This window comes from Equus quagga, chromosome 4 (assembly GCF_021613505.1).
Source record: "Equus quagga isolate Etosha38 chromosome 4, UCLA_HA_Equagga_1.0, whole genome shotgun sequence".
Taxonomy (NCBI): Eukaryota; Metazoa; Chordata; class Mammalia; order Perissodactyla; family Equidae; genus Equus; species Equus quagga.
Genome location: NC_060270.1, coordinates 102,713,646 through 102,730,682, shown reverse-complemented (window position 1 = coordinate 102,730,682; position 17,037 = coordinate 102,713,646). Strand labels below are relative to the sequence as shown.

The 17,037-nt window shown below is 40.9% G+C and overlaps 1 protein-coding gene across 1 annotated transcript in view; it reads left to right on the top strand.

Annotated features, from left to right (window-relative positions):
* Window positions 1-17,037, top strand: part of DPP4 (dipeptidyl peptidase 4) — an 86,574-nt gene that overhangs the window by 35,477 nt on the left and 34,060 nt on the right. Inside the window, exons 9-10 of the mRNA XM_046659904.1 lie at window positions 8,535-8,695; window positions 10,167-10,279. Of these exons, the coding sequence (XP_046515860.1) occupies window positions 8,535-8,695; window positions 10,167-10,279 (274 nt within the window). The remainder of the gene's footprint in view (window positions 1-8,534; window positions 8,696-10,166; window positions 10,280-17,037) is intronic.

The following is a 17,037-nucleotide window of genomic DNA, read 5'->3' as shown; positions in this document are numbered from 1 at the left end:
TGAAATCAAGGAGTGTGATACCTCTAGCTTTGTTCTTTTTTCTCAGGATTCCTTTAGCTATTCTGCACTTTTTGTTGTTCCACATAAATTTTAGGATTCTTTATTCTATTTCTGTGAAAATGTCACTGGGACATTGGTAGGGATTGTGTTGAATCTATAGATTGCTTTGGGAAGTATGGACATTTTAACCATGTTAATTCATAGAATCCATGGACATGGACTATCTTTCCATTTTTTTGTGTTTTCTTCAATTTCTTTCAACAATGTTTTTTTCAGTATGTCTATAATATATACTTTTTTTTAAGACTTTATTTTTTTTTATTTTTCTTTTTTCTGCCCAAAACCCCCCAGTACATAGTTGCATATGCTAGTTGTGGGTCCCTCCAGCTGCAGCATGTGGGATGCCACCCCAACATGACCCCATGAGCAGTGCCATGTCATGCCCAGGATCTGATCCGGCGAAACCCTGGGCTGCCGAAACAGAGCAGGAGAACTCAACCATTCGGCCACAGGGCTGGCCCCTCAACAATGTTTTATAGTTTTCAGTGTACAAGTCTTTCACCTCTTTGGTTGAATTTATTCCTACCTATTTTATTCTTTTTGTTGGGATTTTAGATGGGATTGTAGATTGTATTCTTTTTTTTTTTTTTTTTTTTTTTTGGTTTCTGAACAGCAGACGTTTATTTCTCATAGTTCTGGAGGCTGGAATTTGAGGTCAGGGTACCAGCATGGTTGAATGAGGGCTCTCTTCTGGGTTGCAGACTTCTAGAGTCGTCCTCCAATGGTGGGAGGGGTGAGGGAGCTCTGTGGGGTCTCTTTTATTTTTTTTTATTTTTTATTTTTTTATTGAGTTAATGATAGGTTACAATCTTGTGTGATTTCAGTTGTACATTAATGTTTGTCATTCGTGTTGTAGGTGCACCATTTCACCCCTTGTGCCCACCCCCTACCCCACCTTTCCCCTGGTAGCCACTAATCTGTTCTCTTTGTCCACATTTTTAAATTCCTCATATGAGTGGAGTCATACAGAGATTATCCTTCTCTAACTGGCTTATTTCACTTAACGATGGAATTGTATTCTTAATTTCTCTTTCTGCTACTTCATTGTTGGTGTATAGAAATGCAACTGATTTTTTTATGTTGATTTTGTATCCTGTGACTTCACAGGATTCTTTTATTATTTCTAATAGTTTTTTGGTGGATTCTTTAGGATTTTCTGTATAAAATCATGTCATCTGCAAATAGTGACAGTTTTACTTCTTCCTTTCCAATTTGGGTCCCTTTTATTCCTTCTTCTTGCCTGATTGCTCTGGTTAGGACTGCCAATACTATGTTAAATAAGAGTGATGAAAGTGGGCTTCCTTGTCCAGTTCCTGTTCTTCAAGGGATAGTTTTCAGATTTTTACCATTGAGTATGATATGAGCTGTGGGTTCATCATATATGGGCTTTACTATGTTGAGTTACTTTCCTTCTATACCCATTTTATTCAGACTTTTTATCATAAATAGATGCTGTATCTTGTCTAGTGCTTTCTCTGCATCTATTGAGATGCCCATATTCTTTATTTATTTATTTGTGACATTTATTCTTCGTTTTATTGATGTGGTGTATCACATTGATTGATTTGCAGATCTTAAACCATCCCTGCATCCCTGGAATAAATCCCACTTGATCTTTGATCATGGTGTATGATCTTTTTAATGTGTTGTTATATTCGATTTCCTAGTATTTTATTGAGGATTTTTACATCTGTGTTCATCAGTAATACTGGCCTGTAATTTTCTTTTTCTTGTGTTGTCCTTGTCTGGTTTTGATATCAGGGTAATGGTGGCCTCATAGAATGAGTTAGGGAGCTTCCTCTCCAATTTTTTGGAAGAGCTTGAGAAGGATGAGTATTAAGTCTTCTTTGAATGAATGATTGAAATCACTAGGGAAGCAGTCTGGTCCCGACTCTTGTTTTTTGGGAGGTTTTTGATTACTGTTTCAATCTCCTTACTGGTGAATGGTCTATTCAGATTCTCTATTTCTTATTAATTCAGTTTTGGAAGGTTGTCTTATTCTAAGAATTTATCCATTTCTTCTAGATTATTTAATTTGTTGGTGAATAGCTTTTCATAGTATTCTCTTATAATCCTTTGTATTTCTGAGATGTCCTTTGTAATTACTTCTCTTTCATTTCTGATTTTATTTGAGCTTTCTCTCTTTTTTTCTTGGTGAGTCTAGCTAAAGGTTTGTCAGTTTTGTTTATCTTTTCCAAGAACCAGTTCTTAGTTTCACTGATTTTTTTTCTATTGCTATTTTAGTCTTTATTTCATTTATTTCTGCTCTGATTTTTATTATTTCCTTCTTTCTACTGATCTTGGGCATTGTTTGTTCTTCATTTTGTAGTTCCACTAGGTGCACTTGTAAATTGTTTGAGACTTTTCTTGTTTGTTGACATAGGCCTGTATTGCTATAAACTTCCCTCTTAGTACCGCTTTTGCTATATCCCATACATTTTGGCTTCTTGTGTTTTCATTTTCATTTGTCTCCAGGTATTTTTTGATTCTTCCTTTTACTTCTTCATTGAGCCAATCATTGTTCAGTAGCATTTTATTTAATCTCCACATATTTATGACTTTTCCAGCTTTCTTCTTGTAATTGATTTCTAGTTTTATACCATTGTGATCAGAAAAGATGCTTGATATTATTTCAGTCTTTGTAAATTTATTGAGACTTGTTTTGTGGCCTAATATGTGATCTATCCTGGAGAATGTTCCAGATACATTTGAAAAGAATGTGTATTCTGTGGGTTTTGCATGGAATGTTCTATATATATCTACTAAGTCCTTCTGGTCTAATGTATCATTTAAGGCCAGTGTTTCCTTATTGAGCTTCTGTTTGGATGATCTATCCATTGATGTAAATGGAGAGTTAAATTTCCTTACTATTATTGTGTTACTGACTATTTCTCCCTTATGTCTGTTAATAATTGCTTTATATATTAAGGTGCTCCTGTGTTGGGTGCACAGATATTTAGAAGTGTTACTTCTTCTTGTTCAATTGTTCCCTTTCTCATTATGTAGTGCCCTTCTTTGTCTCTTGTTAAGTTCTTGTTTTAAAGTCTATGTCATCTGCTATAAGTATTGCTACTCCAGCTTTCTTTTCTTTGCCATTTTCATGGAGTGTCTTTTCTATCCCTTCACTTTCAGTTTGTGAGCGCCTTTAGGTCAGAAATGTCTCTTGTATGCAACATATATATGGGTCTTGTGTTTTTATCCATTCAGCCACCCTATGTCTTTTGATTGGAGCATTTAGACCATTGACAATTAAAGAAGCTATTGATAAGAATGTACTTATTGCCATTTTGTTACTTTTTTTCTCAGTCTTTGAGTGGCTCTTCTCTGTTCCTTTCTTCTTCTCTTGCTCTATTCCCTTGTAATTTCATGGCTTTCTTTAGTATCATGTTTGGGTTTCTTTCTCTTAACCTTTTGTGTATTTATTATGGGTTTCTGGTTTGTGAGTACCATGAGATTCATATAAAACAACCCATGTAAATAACAATCTATGTTAAGTTGATGGTCTTTTAAGTTTGACCTCTTACTAAAAGCCCTAGACTTTTACTCCCTTCCCCCTACATTTTGTTTTTAATATCAAATTTAACCTCTTTTTTGTGTGTCTATCCTTTAGCTTCTTATCATGGAAATAGATAATTTTAATGCTTTTGTTTTTTGACCTTCATATAAGCTTTATAGGTGATTGATCAGCTACCTTTACTGTATATTTGCTTTTATCAGTGATTTTTTTTCTTGGTAACTTTCTTATTTCTATTTGTGGTCTTTTCTTTTCCATTTAAATAAGTCCTTTTAACATTTCTTATAAGGCTGGTTTATTGGTGATAAACTCCTTTAGTTTTTGCTTGTCTGGAAAACTCCTTCTCTCTCTTTCCATTCTGAATGATAAACATGCCAGGTAGAGTATTCTTGGCTGTAGGTTTTCCCCTTGCAGCACTTTGAGTATGTCACAGTACTCACTTCTATCCTGTAAGGTTTCTACTGATACCTTTATGGGGTTTCCTTGTATGTAACGTGTCACTTTCTCTTGCAGCTTTTAGATTTCTCTCTTTAGCTTTAATTCTTGCCATTTTAATTATAGCAGGTCTTGGTGTGTGCCTTTTTGGGTTCATCTTGTTTGGTTCTCTCTGTACTTCCTGAACCTGAATGTCTGCTTTTTTCTTTTTAGGTTAGGGAAGTTTTCAGCTATTATTTCTTCAAATAGGTTCTCTGCCCCTTTGTCTCTCTCTTCTCCTTCTGGGACACCTATAATATGGATGTTAGTATGCTTGATGTTGTCCTAGAGGTCCTTTAGACTGTCCTTGTTCTTCTTAATTCTTTTTCCTGTTCAGTTTGGGTGATTTCCTCTAGTCTTTCATTCAGGTCCCTGATCCGTTCTTCTGTGTCATCTACTCTGCTGTTGATTTCGTTTAGTGAATTTTTCATTTCCAATATTGTATTCTTCACTTCTTACTGGTCTTTTTCATATTTCCCAATTCTTTGTTGAAGTTCTCACTGTGTTCATCTATTCTTCTCCCAAAATCAGTGTGCATCCTTATGATTATTAGTTTGTACTCTTTGTAAGGTACATCGTTTATCTCTATTTTGTTTAGTTCTTTTTATGAGCATTTGTCCTGTTCCCTTATTTGGAATATATTCCTTTGTGTCCTCATTTTGTCTACTTCTCTGTGCTTATATCTATGTATTAGGTAGATCAGCTAGGTCTCCCAATCTTGGAGATGTGGCCTTATGTAAGAGGTGCCTTATGAGGCCCAGCATTGTGCTTCGCTCTCGTCACTAGTTCCAAATGTTCCAGGTGTGTCCCCCATGTGGGCTATGTGGGACCTTCTGTTGTGGCAGGGTTGCTCTTACTGTGGGTGCATGGGTAAGCTAAGCTGAACCCTGGGCTGGCTGGTTGTAAAGCTCAGCTGCATGTGGCTGCTACATTCACTTTAGTCACTTTATTGGGCAGGGTAAGCCCCAACACAGCTGGCTTCAAGGTCTAATAGTACCTAGCTGCTGTTGCTTTGCTGTTAAGTGAGTCATGGCTGGTTTCTAGGCTCAGGGGCTCACAATTGTTGTAGGCCTCTAGCCTGGAGGCTTTTGTCAGCTCTCTCAGGAGAACAGCTGGATGGGGCTGGCCCCAGGCATGGCAGCACACAATCATTGTTTAAGGCACCAGAAGTTGGGGCAGATCCCCTGTGTGGCTGTTTGAGAAGGCCAGTGGCACAAGTCTACTGCAGCTGACAAGCCCCACTGCCCACAAGCCCACACACTGCGTCAACGCAGTCCTGCTCAGTGTGCACACCCCACCCCGCCAAGGTGGACCCACTTGCCCTGCTGCAGAAGGCCCAGAAGACCCTACCAATGCAGGCCTACAGGTTCCCCAAGGGCTTACTGGTGGGCGGGGCCAGTCCCTAGGGTGGGCTGCCTGCCTTAGCTGAGCTGCATTAAATCATTGCTCTGGTGGGCAGGGCAAACCACTGCACTAACAGACCAGGGGAAGAAATCTAATGGCGTCTGCCAGTGTCTGTCAGCACGCCTGTACTAGGTCACAATATGGCTGCTGCCAGTGTCTCAGTCCCTAAGGAGGTGGGCCCAACCACCTCCTGCCTCTCTGAGATGCACCCAGAGCCTATCAAGTGAGTCTCTTTTACCAAAGGTCTATGCATCTTTCTTTCTTTCTGGTGATTTTGTGTTGGCTTCTGGAATGGGTAAGTCTATGCATGGGTCCTTTAAGAGCAGGCTTTTTTTTCTTTTATGTTCCATAGCTTTTCTGGGGATATTCCCCATTGATTTTAATATCCAGCAAAGCCAGAATTATGGCACTCATCTCAGTTGTGCTGAATTCAAAGGCTGCTTATTGTGGCATAGGTTTCCTGCTCAAATCCTCCACTCCTCCAGGAAAAGCTTCAAACCTTAAGAATGCTCCCAGCTATGAAGCAGTGCAGCTAGAGTGTGATTTGGCTTAGCAGAAAGGTATTTCTGCCTCTTCCACCTCTGTCAGTGTTGTCCCTTGTGGGGATTCTTTTTATCCAGTTTCCAGTTCAGTCTCAGAGGTAATTGTTCCAAAGGTAGTTGTAAATTTGTTGTGTCCATGAGAGGAGGTGAGTTCAGAGTCCTCCTATGCCGCCATCTACCTATTACTTTACTTTAGTTAATAAGTGTCTTCTTTTTTGAAAATGGTAATACTTTATCTCCTCATTTGAAATTAAATACGTGACGTTCACTCTTGAGTATGAGTGTAGTTTACCTAACCCAGAGCTGATAATCAGAATTTTTGTGAGAGCAAGGATGAGAAGGGATGGAGAAAGAAATAATTCTGGAAGATGGAGCACTCCTTACCCCGCTGAAGTAGGAGTGTTGACAGTGGGGGTGTGGGTAACAGTGCAATTCACATTGAGTGACAACCACCTGTAAGGTGCTGTGCCCAGTACTGGGGACACAGAGACAAAGGCTACCCAACTGCTGCTCTCAGGGAATTCAGCCCAGAGAGGAGACAAAGTTGCTAACAAATAATTGTCATGGAGCTAATTAAGTGCCCTATTCAGGGGAGGACACTAGGTCCAGGGGGTACATAAAGAAGGTCAGAGTGGTGGGACAGGAGATATTACAGGATGGTGAGAGTCTGGGGGTAGGCAGTACCATAGATACCTGTGCTCACAGCCAGCTTTGTATCAGGAAGGGCTGGGAATCTTTTCCTTCCTTTATCGTTCTCCTTTCTCCCTACCCATGGTCCCTTTATTCTCAAGTCTTTGAGTTTGACCAGAAGTAGTTTTATAATAATGACTTTAATACATCATTGATATGGAAAAATATGTTCTGTATTCCAAATAACCACTAATTCAAAACACAGAATGCTGCCTTTACTGAAAAGTAATTTTAAAAACAATATCCGTGCTGTAATTGTATTCATTTTATGTAATTGCATCTTGATCTTAGACTAGAACCAGTGGATAGAAGCCACAAGGAATGAGCCATCAACTCAGTATATGAAGAAGTTATTAGTGGGAAGCCCCCTTGACTTGGAATCCCAAGGCCTGTGTCCTAGTTCTTGTTTCTGGCAGTTCACCCAATCTCTCTCAGCTTTAGTTGCCTTCTCTGTAAAATGGGCTATGAACAGACTCACCCACGTACTTTGTGAAGACTAAATTAGATAAGTGTTGTGTAAATTCTAAATTTCTACATAAATGTAACTCAACGACATAGGTATAAAATAGTCAAAGGGGGAACAGGCTGCCTCACCAAGTAGAAGGTTTTCTGTTACTAAAGGGGCCAAAATAGGCAGGAAGGGACAGTAGTGCACAGAGATAAAAAGCATGGACTCAAACCAGACAAGTTTGGATTCATTCTTGATTCTATCAATTGTTGGCTGTGTGACCCTTGCAAACTATGTATTCTCCTTAAGCCTGCCTGCTCTCTTTGCTCATCTGCACAGTGGGTTATTGTGAAGATCAACTGAGATAATAGATGTCAATTACTTCTCTATTATTATTGGAAACAAGCATTTGGAAGAAACTTGCAAAGAAGCCTCAAGAATCAGAAAAGTAATTGGGATAGATGATTCCTTAAATCTAAGATTCAAGCTCCTATGCTTTTACTTTTACCTCTACACTCAGAGCAGAACATGAGAGTTTGGATTAAGTCTTCATAAAGGACCAGAAGTCTCCATCTAGTCTACTTGAATCCTCCATTCCTGGTTGGTAAAAGAGGTTTTGGCATTTTAAGAACCAAAGGTCAGAAGTCCCATGAGTAGACCCCATAATAAACATAAAAAGGAGCTACCTTTGCCAGAGCTTGAGGAAGAATCTGTCAGTGTTCTAGAAAGCAAGACCTTTCCTTTCATTTGCCTTCCTGTTTGACCCTCTTCTCTCACCCATCAGGATACACACCAGAGCAGGGTGTTAATCCAAGGGAGTCTTCAGTTTCTAGGCTAGGCGATGGAGATGTTTCTCAGTAGGGGTCTCACAGAGCTCCTTGCCATTCTAAATTCCTCCTTCCCACACCTTGTTTGTGCCAAGAGTAGTAAACTCTGGGCACCATATTGGTTTGATAGCCTGGAGCCACACACCACCCACCAGTACCCTGCGGGCTCAGTACAAATTGAGCCCAGTTGGGGAGAGTATGCTGGCATGTTGACTGTTGGAAAATTAGAAAGGAGAATCAGCCCCTTGTGTGAAATTTACTTTTAGTATGTTTTGTGGCATAAATTTAGAGGATTATAAGATAAAGAAAAAAATGTAGAGCTTATATTAAATATTGTGTGCTAAAATATTCCAAAATGGTCCAACGGGTTACTTATTTTTACATTCCAGATCTATCCTTGAAGATTTTATTTTTGTTCATTTGTATTACTCTGATTTTGGAAGCCCAGCAAATGCAAAGTGGTTCATTAGTTGAACTCTACTGTAATTACTAAAGCTAATGAGAACAATATTTTGAATGCCAAAGCCAATTTATCAGCTACTTCTTGTAACAGAACAATTTATGTCTTTTTTCAGAGGAAGTCTTCAGTTCCTACTCCGCTCTGTGGTGGTCTCCAAACGGCACTTTCTTAGCATATGCCCAATTTAATGACACAGAAGTCCCGCTTATTGAATACTCCTTCTACTCTGATGAGTCACTGCAGTACCCAAGGACTGTGAAGATTCCATACCCAAAGGTCTGTGCTCCTGTTCAGATAGTGGTTCCGTGATTTGATGAGAAGAGAATGGTTTCATTTAATCCTTTCCTGCTAATGAAAATATTGTCAGTCTCTCTTCAACAGCTTGCTGTGATTACTCTTGCTGAAGTCAACAGCATCTGGCAATTTTAAAGTATTTTTATTATCCCAGGAAAGAGTGTGATTTAAGGTTTTGTAATTTCTCCAAAAACTTTGAGGAATGACAAGCTGAAAAAGATGGGGAAAATGCTTTTGAAAGAGGTAGGGGGAATAGAAATGTTTAAATGGAGGAAAAGAGAGGCTATAATTGAATCACAAGCTCATCTCATTTGTGGAAGTTGGAATGTGCCCTAGATGAAGTTGAAAAGCTTGGTTATATATCAGGTTGCATTACTAATTAACAGATACATGACTAGTTTTAGTGATTCTATTATAGATTTGGCACTAATGTAAATTTCACACGTCCTACATTTGGAATAATAGTGTCACGTCTTGGTTTTCAAGGCTGTTCTCCCACTCTGGGATGCATGTTTATGAGAATTGAAGAGCTTTATTAAGCAGTGTAAGCTGAGAAAGAGGGGGATTTAGAAAGAAGCCAGGATTCTTCACTGGTATCATAATAATAATGGCCACAGTATTGTCTATAGGAAAATCTCATAGTAAAGTGGTTTTCCTATAAGCAATTTGGGAATAGGGACTTTTATTTTTACCAACTCACTCAATTTGCTTTATGAAGAGCTGCCATTTTAGGAAGACAGAGGAAGTTAAAAGAAAAAAAATCAGAGACTAAATATGGAGATGTATTTTCAGTGGAATGTTATTTTTTGATGAGTGAAACTGGCCAAAAAAACGCCATAAAATGTACTCCCTAAAAATATCATATTATTTCTAACTAATTTGTCAATTGAAAATGTATGTGTATATATAAAAAGGTTTCATAGATTTCTGTCATAATATTGATTGTAAAGCTCCAATGTAGTGAACTTGAATTTGGAGTGGAAATGATGGCTTCCTAATTAGCATTACTGGCTCTCGGCTCAGGTAAACTAGTTTTCCTTGTGGACTGTGTCTTTGGCTGAACCCAAGGTATTCTTCCTAGTGGTCAGCCATCAGAGTTCTTGTCTTCTGGAGTCAGGGTGTATTTGCAAAATAATAGAATTGATTTTAAGAAGTTTATTCTTGTTTTCATGAAATACGTCAATTATGAACGTTCGTTATTTAAACAGGAGTGCTTTGGGTCTTCAAGTCATATGTACATATATGTCAAATCTATATATTTTTTTGCCTGAGCATGAAAAGGTTGTGTTTCGTGACTCTCCATTATGTTCATTTTATCTATCTTAAATTGTTTAACTGTGTCTGACAGTTATAATTTCATGGGGGTAATGCAGACATTTTTGTGCAGCTTTAAACTTGTGCAATGATGTTATATTTTTTTGTCAATACTAATTCCATGATTGATTTTTCCTAGGCAGGAGCTGTGAATCCAACTGTAAAGTTCTTTGTTGTAAATACCGACACTCTCAGCCCAGCCACTAATGCAACTTCCGTACAAATCACTGCTCCTGCTTCTGTGTTAATAGGGTAAGACACTTAACCCAAGTGCTTGGGTTGTAAACAGTTTCATAGCTCTCAGTTTCATAGAGAACTTTTAAAAAATGAATGGCAGAATCATTGGTAGCCTCCCATTGTGTCACCCAAGCTGACAGTCATTCATTCTTTCATTCAACCGCTGTTTGTTGAGCACTGTTTGTTGGTGGTGGGGTTGCACAATGAACAGAGCAGCGACAGTCCCTGATGTCATGGAGCCTACACTTAAGGTGGGGGAGACAGACAACAACTAGGTAAATACGGAAAACTATAACATGTCAGGTGGTGATAAATGTGAAGACAGTCAAAGCAGGGCAGAGGTTAGGGTGATGGTGGAGGGAGGTGAGGGAAGCCTTCTCTGAGATGACCTATGACCAGTGATATGAAGAAAGCGGGCATCTAGCTGCATGGATAGCTGGGGGCGCAGCATGAAGCAGAGGAAGAGCAAGTGCAAAGACCCTGCAGGGGGAACATGTTTGGTACATTAGAGGACCTGCCGGGAAGCCACAGTGACTGGAGCTGTCTGAGTGAAGAGGACAATGATAGGAGTAAGGTCAGGTCACAGGGGGCTTTGCAGATCCTCGTAAGACCTAGAGAAATTCAGGGAAACTGCAAATTAAATTTAGGGAGCCTCATGTCACTGCTGTGCCTCAGGATGTCACATGCTTAAATAATCCTTGGTGGTTTGAAATCCTGCCATTGAGCACCCTCAGCCCCCCGCTGTTTTCCTGTAAAGATCACCATGCTGCATGCAATTGATCACTATCAGGTAGCTCTCTATTCATTTCTGTTATTTATGTTGATTTTGTTGTTGCTTTTAAATAATAACTAGCATGTATTGAGCACTCATTATGTGCCAGACACAAGGCATTATCATGTTTTATCTTATGAATCTTTAAAGTAACTCTCTCTCTTTCCAACAACTATTATTATATGACTGTTTACGGATAAGAAAATGAGGCCCAGCAGCTAAGAAAATGACCAAGTAGGAGTCTATATTCAAACCTGTCCTTCTGTCTTGAAAAAAAGAGTGTGTCTGCTAGGTCCCTCCCTCTGTGTGAATTCAGCTGGTGCTCTCAGATTCCTGAAGCTGTCATCAGAGCAAAATGGAAGCGTCCACTCTCTCAGGGTTGCATTACCACATCACGCATGCTATAGGCTTTGCTCTGTGATTATTAATTCATTGACTTGGTTAGAAATATCTATATTAACCTATTCTTTCCGGGGGAAAATCATTTATTGGTAAATTAAAAAAAATTATTTTTCCTGAGTTTGTCCAAGGGTATAAAAATCTACCCAGAAGTTCAAAAATCTGCTGTTTGGTCCTGTCCAGCCATCTCTTCAATCAACATTGATTGAGCACCCACTGTTTACACTCACAAATGTCCACAGGACTGAGCTTCTGCCCTTCTAGCACTTGTGATCGGGTAGAGGATGTAAAACATTCTGATAAATGACTGCAAGAACAAATATGACTGAGGTAGAAACAAAGGCTGGAAGCATTCTAAAGGTGGGGAGAGGAGTTTTCCATGACCCCAGGGGTCAAAGAAAGCATCCTGGAGAAGGTGGAGGTTGAACAGGTAGCATCCCAGCAGGGCACAGTGAGAGCAAAGTACTGAAGTGGAGGGAGCCCGGGGCGTGCACGGGGCAGTCCAGGAAGAGTCCCACAGGGCCTGGTGTGACCTCTTGATCTACAACCAATATCTGTCCACAGGGAGGATGAGCCATGAGGTCCTGCTCTGAAAAATATGAGCTCCGGAAAGGGTTGTAGACCTCGCCAGCGGTTTGCAAACTTTTTTAAGGATCCAGAAACCTTTGTTTGAGTGAGCTATAACACAGAAGTGCAGTGCCAGAAAACTAACAGAAGATTGGTTGCAGGCCCAGTCCTTGTCACCTTGCTCCCCCGAGGAGTCTCAGGAAATTAGACAGAAGCTGTGGGGACTCCAGAACACACTCAGAACACCTCTGTGAGACCAGATAAGAGAACTGAGGCTCAGAGAGGTAAACTCAATGTGCTCTAGGTCAGCCAGCAAGTTAGCAGTGGGAGCTAGGAATAGGACAGAGGCCAGAATAATTGAATAATCAAGTTAGAATGTATTGAGTGCTCCCTATGGGCGGGGACTGTGCTTGGCGCTCTGCTCACGTCTCATTTATTCCCTACACGCTCCCTGTGGTCTCATTTTCATGGCCATTTCACAGATGAGGAGATGGAGTCTTCGCCACTTAGAACTCACTTTCCAAGGCACAGTTGTGAATTGCTGAGCTCAGGAAACTGAAGCAGTCCTAGGGACTTAGTTTTTGCCTGATAGAAGTGAATCATTAAGTCTGTGGTTCTTTATGCCACCCTCATTGTAAGGGCTGCCTGACTCATGGGGATATTTTGTGTGGAACATATTTAAACCAAGGAATCATTTTTGTAAATGCCACAGGAATGTGTTGTATAGGGAATTGCAAATCCAGCTTTGCTCTCTGTTAACACCAGTAAGACCACATCTTATCTGAAACCAGGTTCACGGTCCTCTCTGGGAAAATGTTCTAGTACGTGGTGATGCTCCATTTTCTGGCCTCAAACAAAGATCCAGCAAGGCTGAGTTAATCTACGCAAGTGATACCTCTTACTAAACTGCCCGGCACACTCTGATATGTTACCTAGCAGTTCACTAGTTCCTAGAATTTGAGGCCCTGCCAGGATCAGCATGTTACTCCCTCCTCTGCCCTTGTGCCCATCACTAATTTTCCCGTTAGGCCACATCGTCCTTTCATCACAGAACTTCCAGCAGGTGAAGTTCTCCAGGAGGATAAGGCTGGTTTGTTGTTTGTTAGGAGTGGTATCCTCTGACAAGAGTGAGAAGGGCATCCAGTCACTCTTCCAGTGACTCGGACATGACCCTGAATTAGGGTGAGCCCTCCTGGCATCCTCATTGATTTAGAGCTCAAGTTGACTAGATTCATTAAGCTGATCATTTGTAGTGACTACTCATAAGGGAATTTGAAAGAAAACAACATATCATGTAAAATTATAAATTTCCTAAGTGTTTTATTTAGAGCATTGCTTCACATTGCTGAATCGAAGACAAGTTCTGCAGGTAGGGGCCAGTCCTATAATATCTTCAGTACCCAGCTGGGTGCCTGGGACATAGCAAGTGCCCAATCAATATGTGTAGGATAAATGAATAGATTAGTTGATGGATGGATGGATGGATGGATGGATGGATGGTTTACATATGTTATACATGTGACTTTGTGTGTGGAATAGGAGTTTACACAGCCAGCACCAAAAATGGCTTTCGAAACAACTTTGCCTAGCAATCCCTCTTTTCCGCCTCCTCCCAGCCATCTGCAAATTCTGTGGCTTGAAACTAGAGAATTGGGGAGGGTGTGTCGTACTGAGATGACCCCACCCAACATCTGCTGAAAGGCTTCCGGGCCCATCACACCCAGTTCATGACCTGCTCCTCCCTGTTCTGTCTGCTCCTGAGGGACACAATAGATAAAGACTTGCTATGTCTCCTCTGAATGGTTGATGACCCTTGGTCTATAAATTAGGGACTTCAGGGCCTGGGATTGTCACACAGGAGATAAATGTACTGGACTGAAATCCCCTGGAAGCTAGTGACACAGGCAAGAAAGGAGGCAGTTTAGGAATTCACATGCTATGGGTGCTGCATCCCTCAGATCTGCTCCATCTCACCCCACCCATTCCTCTCCTCTCCTCAGTGATCTGTCAGCAGACCTGGGAGGGCTGGCATCCCTATCAGAGCAGAGGGTGGCATGGAGCCCACGGCCAGCACTGGCAGAACGCCTGCTTCCTTGGGTGATTCACTGAATTAATCAGTCCACCGTCTGCAGTGGCTCTTAGTAGCAGTTTTCTCTCCAATATTCTTTTCAGTTAGTAATGAGTACCTTATTTTAAGTGTCCTCAATATACCAAAAAAAAAAACATTTACACAAATTAGAGGAATTAATATCACTCAACAGACATTTATTAAATGCCTACTGTTTGCAAGGCAATAGTCACTTTACAACAGGATTCTCTGTACTATGACTTTCAAAAGCAAATCTTTCCCAGTGCATTCAAAGATGATTTGCTGTATAAAATTCAGTTTTTCAGTTTACACACTCTCTAGGAATAAATAGATTGCATAGAATGAGGAATTTTATCCTGAAAAGAAGCAAGAGGGTGAAGCTAGCTAGTAATATCTACCAGAGGGATGGGTGGAGATTCTACAGAGGGAGCGAGGGATTGGGAGCAGAAAATCTGAAGCCAACTGCTTGGTTTGAATCATGGCTCCAACACCTTCCAGTGTGTGACCTTGGGCAAGTTACTTAACTTCTTTCTCCTTCTGTTTCCTTGTCTGCTAAACATGAACTCTAGCATTCCTACCCCACAGGGTGGTCATGAGCTTTATGTCAAGCACTAAGGACAGTTCCCTGCACATAGTAGGCTCCACATGGGTGTGAACTCTTATGATTATGTCCACAAATTACTTCATTACTTTAGTATTAAAATCAACCATATTCCCCTTAGACTAATCCTGTTCCAGAAGTTAGAAGAGCTTGTTGAATCACTATGTCTAACCCAGGATAGGCAGTCACTGGCTCAAGGGAAGCCCAGGCTGTCTGTAAGGTCCCTCCTCCGCCCTTCCCTCAAACATTATATAACCAAAATCTACTCAATATTTGCCTTTCTGGTTTTGCAGAATAAAATCGGCGTGTAGTGCAAAGTGTAGTTGATGATCCTGCTTGGTGGATTTTTCCAGTCTTAAGTGGGGACTTAAACCTTTCAGTAAAAAATACAATTAAGCTATTGGTTTCCTTGTATCTTTTTCATGACTCACTGATACCTTGGCCTGGCATAATCTTGACTCAGGGCTGAGATATGCACCCTCCTTCTGTTTCCACTTAATTCTACATCCTAAAGAGAAACTGCGATTGAAGAGAAGTATGTTTATATGAGAATTCAAAATTAACTGTCTGCTCCTCTGGTGACCCGCCTTCACTGAGGCCTCCCAGGGTGCAGAGTACACCTTGGCCTGTGGAGAGTGACAAAGGTAGTGGGGGATATGAGTTCATGAACCTTTGATCGAGGAATGGGCAGGAAAGATGCCAGGTGCATGTGAGTTTCCTGGCAAACTTCCCAAATTCCATTCCTCAGTGTTTTTAAATGGGGACGTTACTTTCATATGTCTGATCTCTGAACCTGAAGCATAATTTATGGCTTCTAGTACATAAAGCTACTTAGTACCAGGTAACCCCTCAGTCATGTTAAAGAGTTTTATTCCCCCTTCATCTGCCCCTTCCCCGCACTGGGACACTTTAGAAAATAAGAAAGCTATTTCTGGAGCTCACATTCCTAATCGATATCCACGGAACCCTTGGAAAATGTGTGTGGAAAGGTAAATGATTTTCATCAGATATACAAAGGGTTTTTGACCTAGAACACTAAGAACTACTGGTATAGAACAGGAGTTAGCACACCAGGGCCCAAGACCAAATCCAGCCCCCCGCCCGTTTTTGTATGGTCCTGCAAGTAAGAATGGTTTTTACATTTTTAAGTGGTTGGGAAGAAAAATCAAAGGAAAATTAATACTTTATGACATGTGAAAATTATATGAACTTAAAATCTCAGCATTTCATTGGTACCCAGCCACACTCTCCTTACATATTGTCTCTGGCTGCTTTTGTGCTGCAAAGGCAGAGTGGAGTCATTGTGACAGACAGCATGTGGCCTGCCAAATTTAAAATATTTACTGTCTGATCCTTTACTGAGAAAGTTTTCTGACCCCTGGTCTAGAAAATTAATTTCAAAAAATTTTATTTTCTATCTTGTGTTTCATTCTTCCATTTCCTTTGCAAGTTTTTATTTCCTATCCTCAATAAGATTTATTTGCCTTTCCATTTTCTCATTTAATGTTGTGCCCTGGGTACAACACAGAAGAGTTAGATGAGCTGAGGCACCCTTGCTCCTGGGCAAGCAAAAAAGTAGTCACACTCTCAGACCCTGCAGCCGCGCAGTTGGTGACAAGCACCATAAAGCTGGTGATGGCGGTGTAGGAGAGGGTTTCCAAGAAAGCATCATGGACAGGAGGTTGTTGAGTAAAACCTAAAGAAGTTGAAGCATGGCAGTCTTGTCAGACCGAAGGACAGGTTGAACAAAGTGGGGCAGCTAGGAGACCTCATAGCGTGTTTATGGGACACCAGCCATGCAGACTAGGTAGTATATAGGTTCTTTTTTTTTTTTTTAAAGATTTTATTTTTTTTCCTTTTTCTCCCCAAAGCCCCCCAGTACATAGTTGTATATTCTTCGCTGTGGGTCCTTCCAGTTGTGGCATGTGGGACGCCACCTCAGCGTGGTTTGATGAGCAGTGCCATGTCCACGCCCAGGATTCGAACCAACGAAACACTGGGCTGCCTGCAGCAGAGCGTGCGAACTTAACCCTCGGCCACGGGGCCAGCCCCATTGTATAGGTTCTTAATAAGCAAGGGAAAGGCGTGAAATGGAGAGGAGTCCCTATTTGTGCCAATGTGGTGCTTTGCTGCTGGGTGAGGGGGCTTGGTCTTCTTTCAGTACCTGCTACCTGCAGCGGTGGCAACCTGGAGGCCCAGGTACCCCTGGTGCGTTAACACGGTAAGTGGCCCCAGCAGTAGAAGGGGGACAGGGAAGTAGTGACAGGTTTAAAGTGCTTCATCCAGCACCTGATCCACCCCAAGTGCTCAATAACTGTTTGTTGTTTGATTTAATGTCTGTGAAG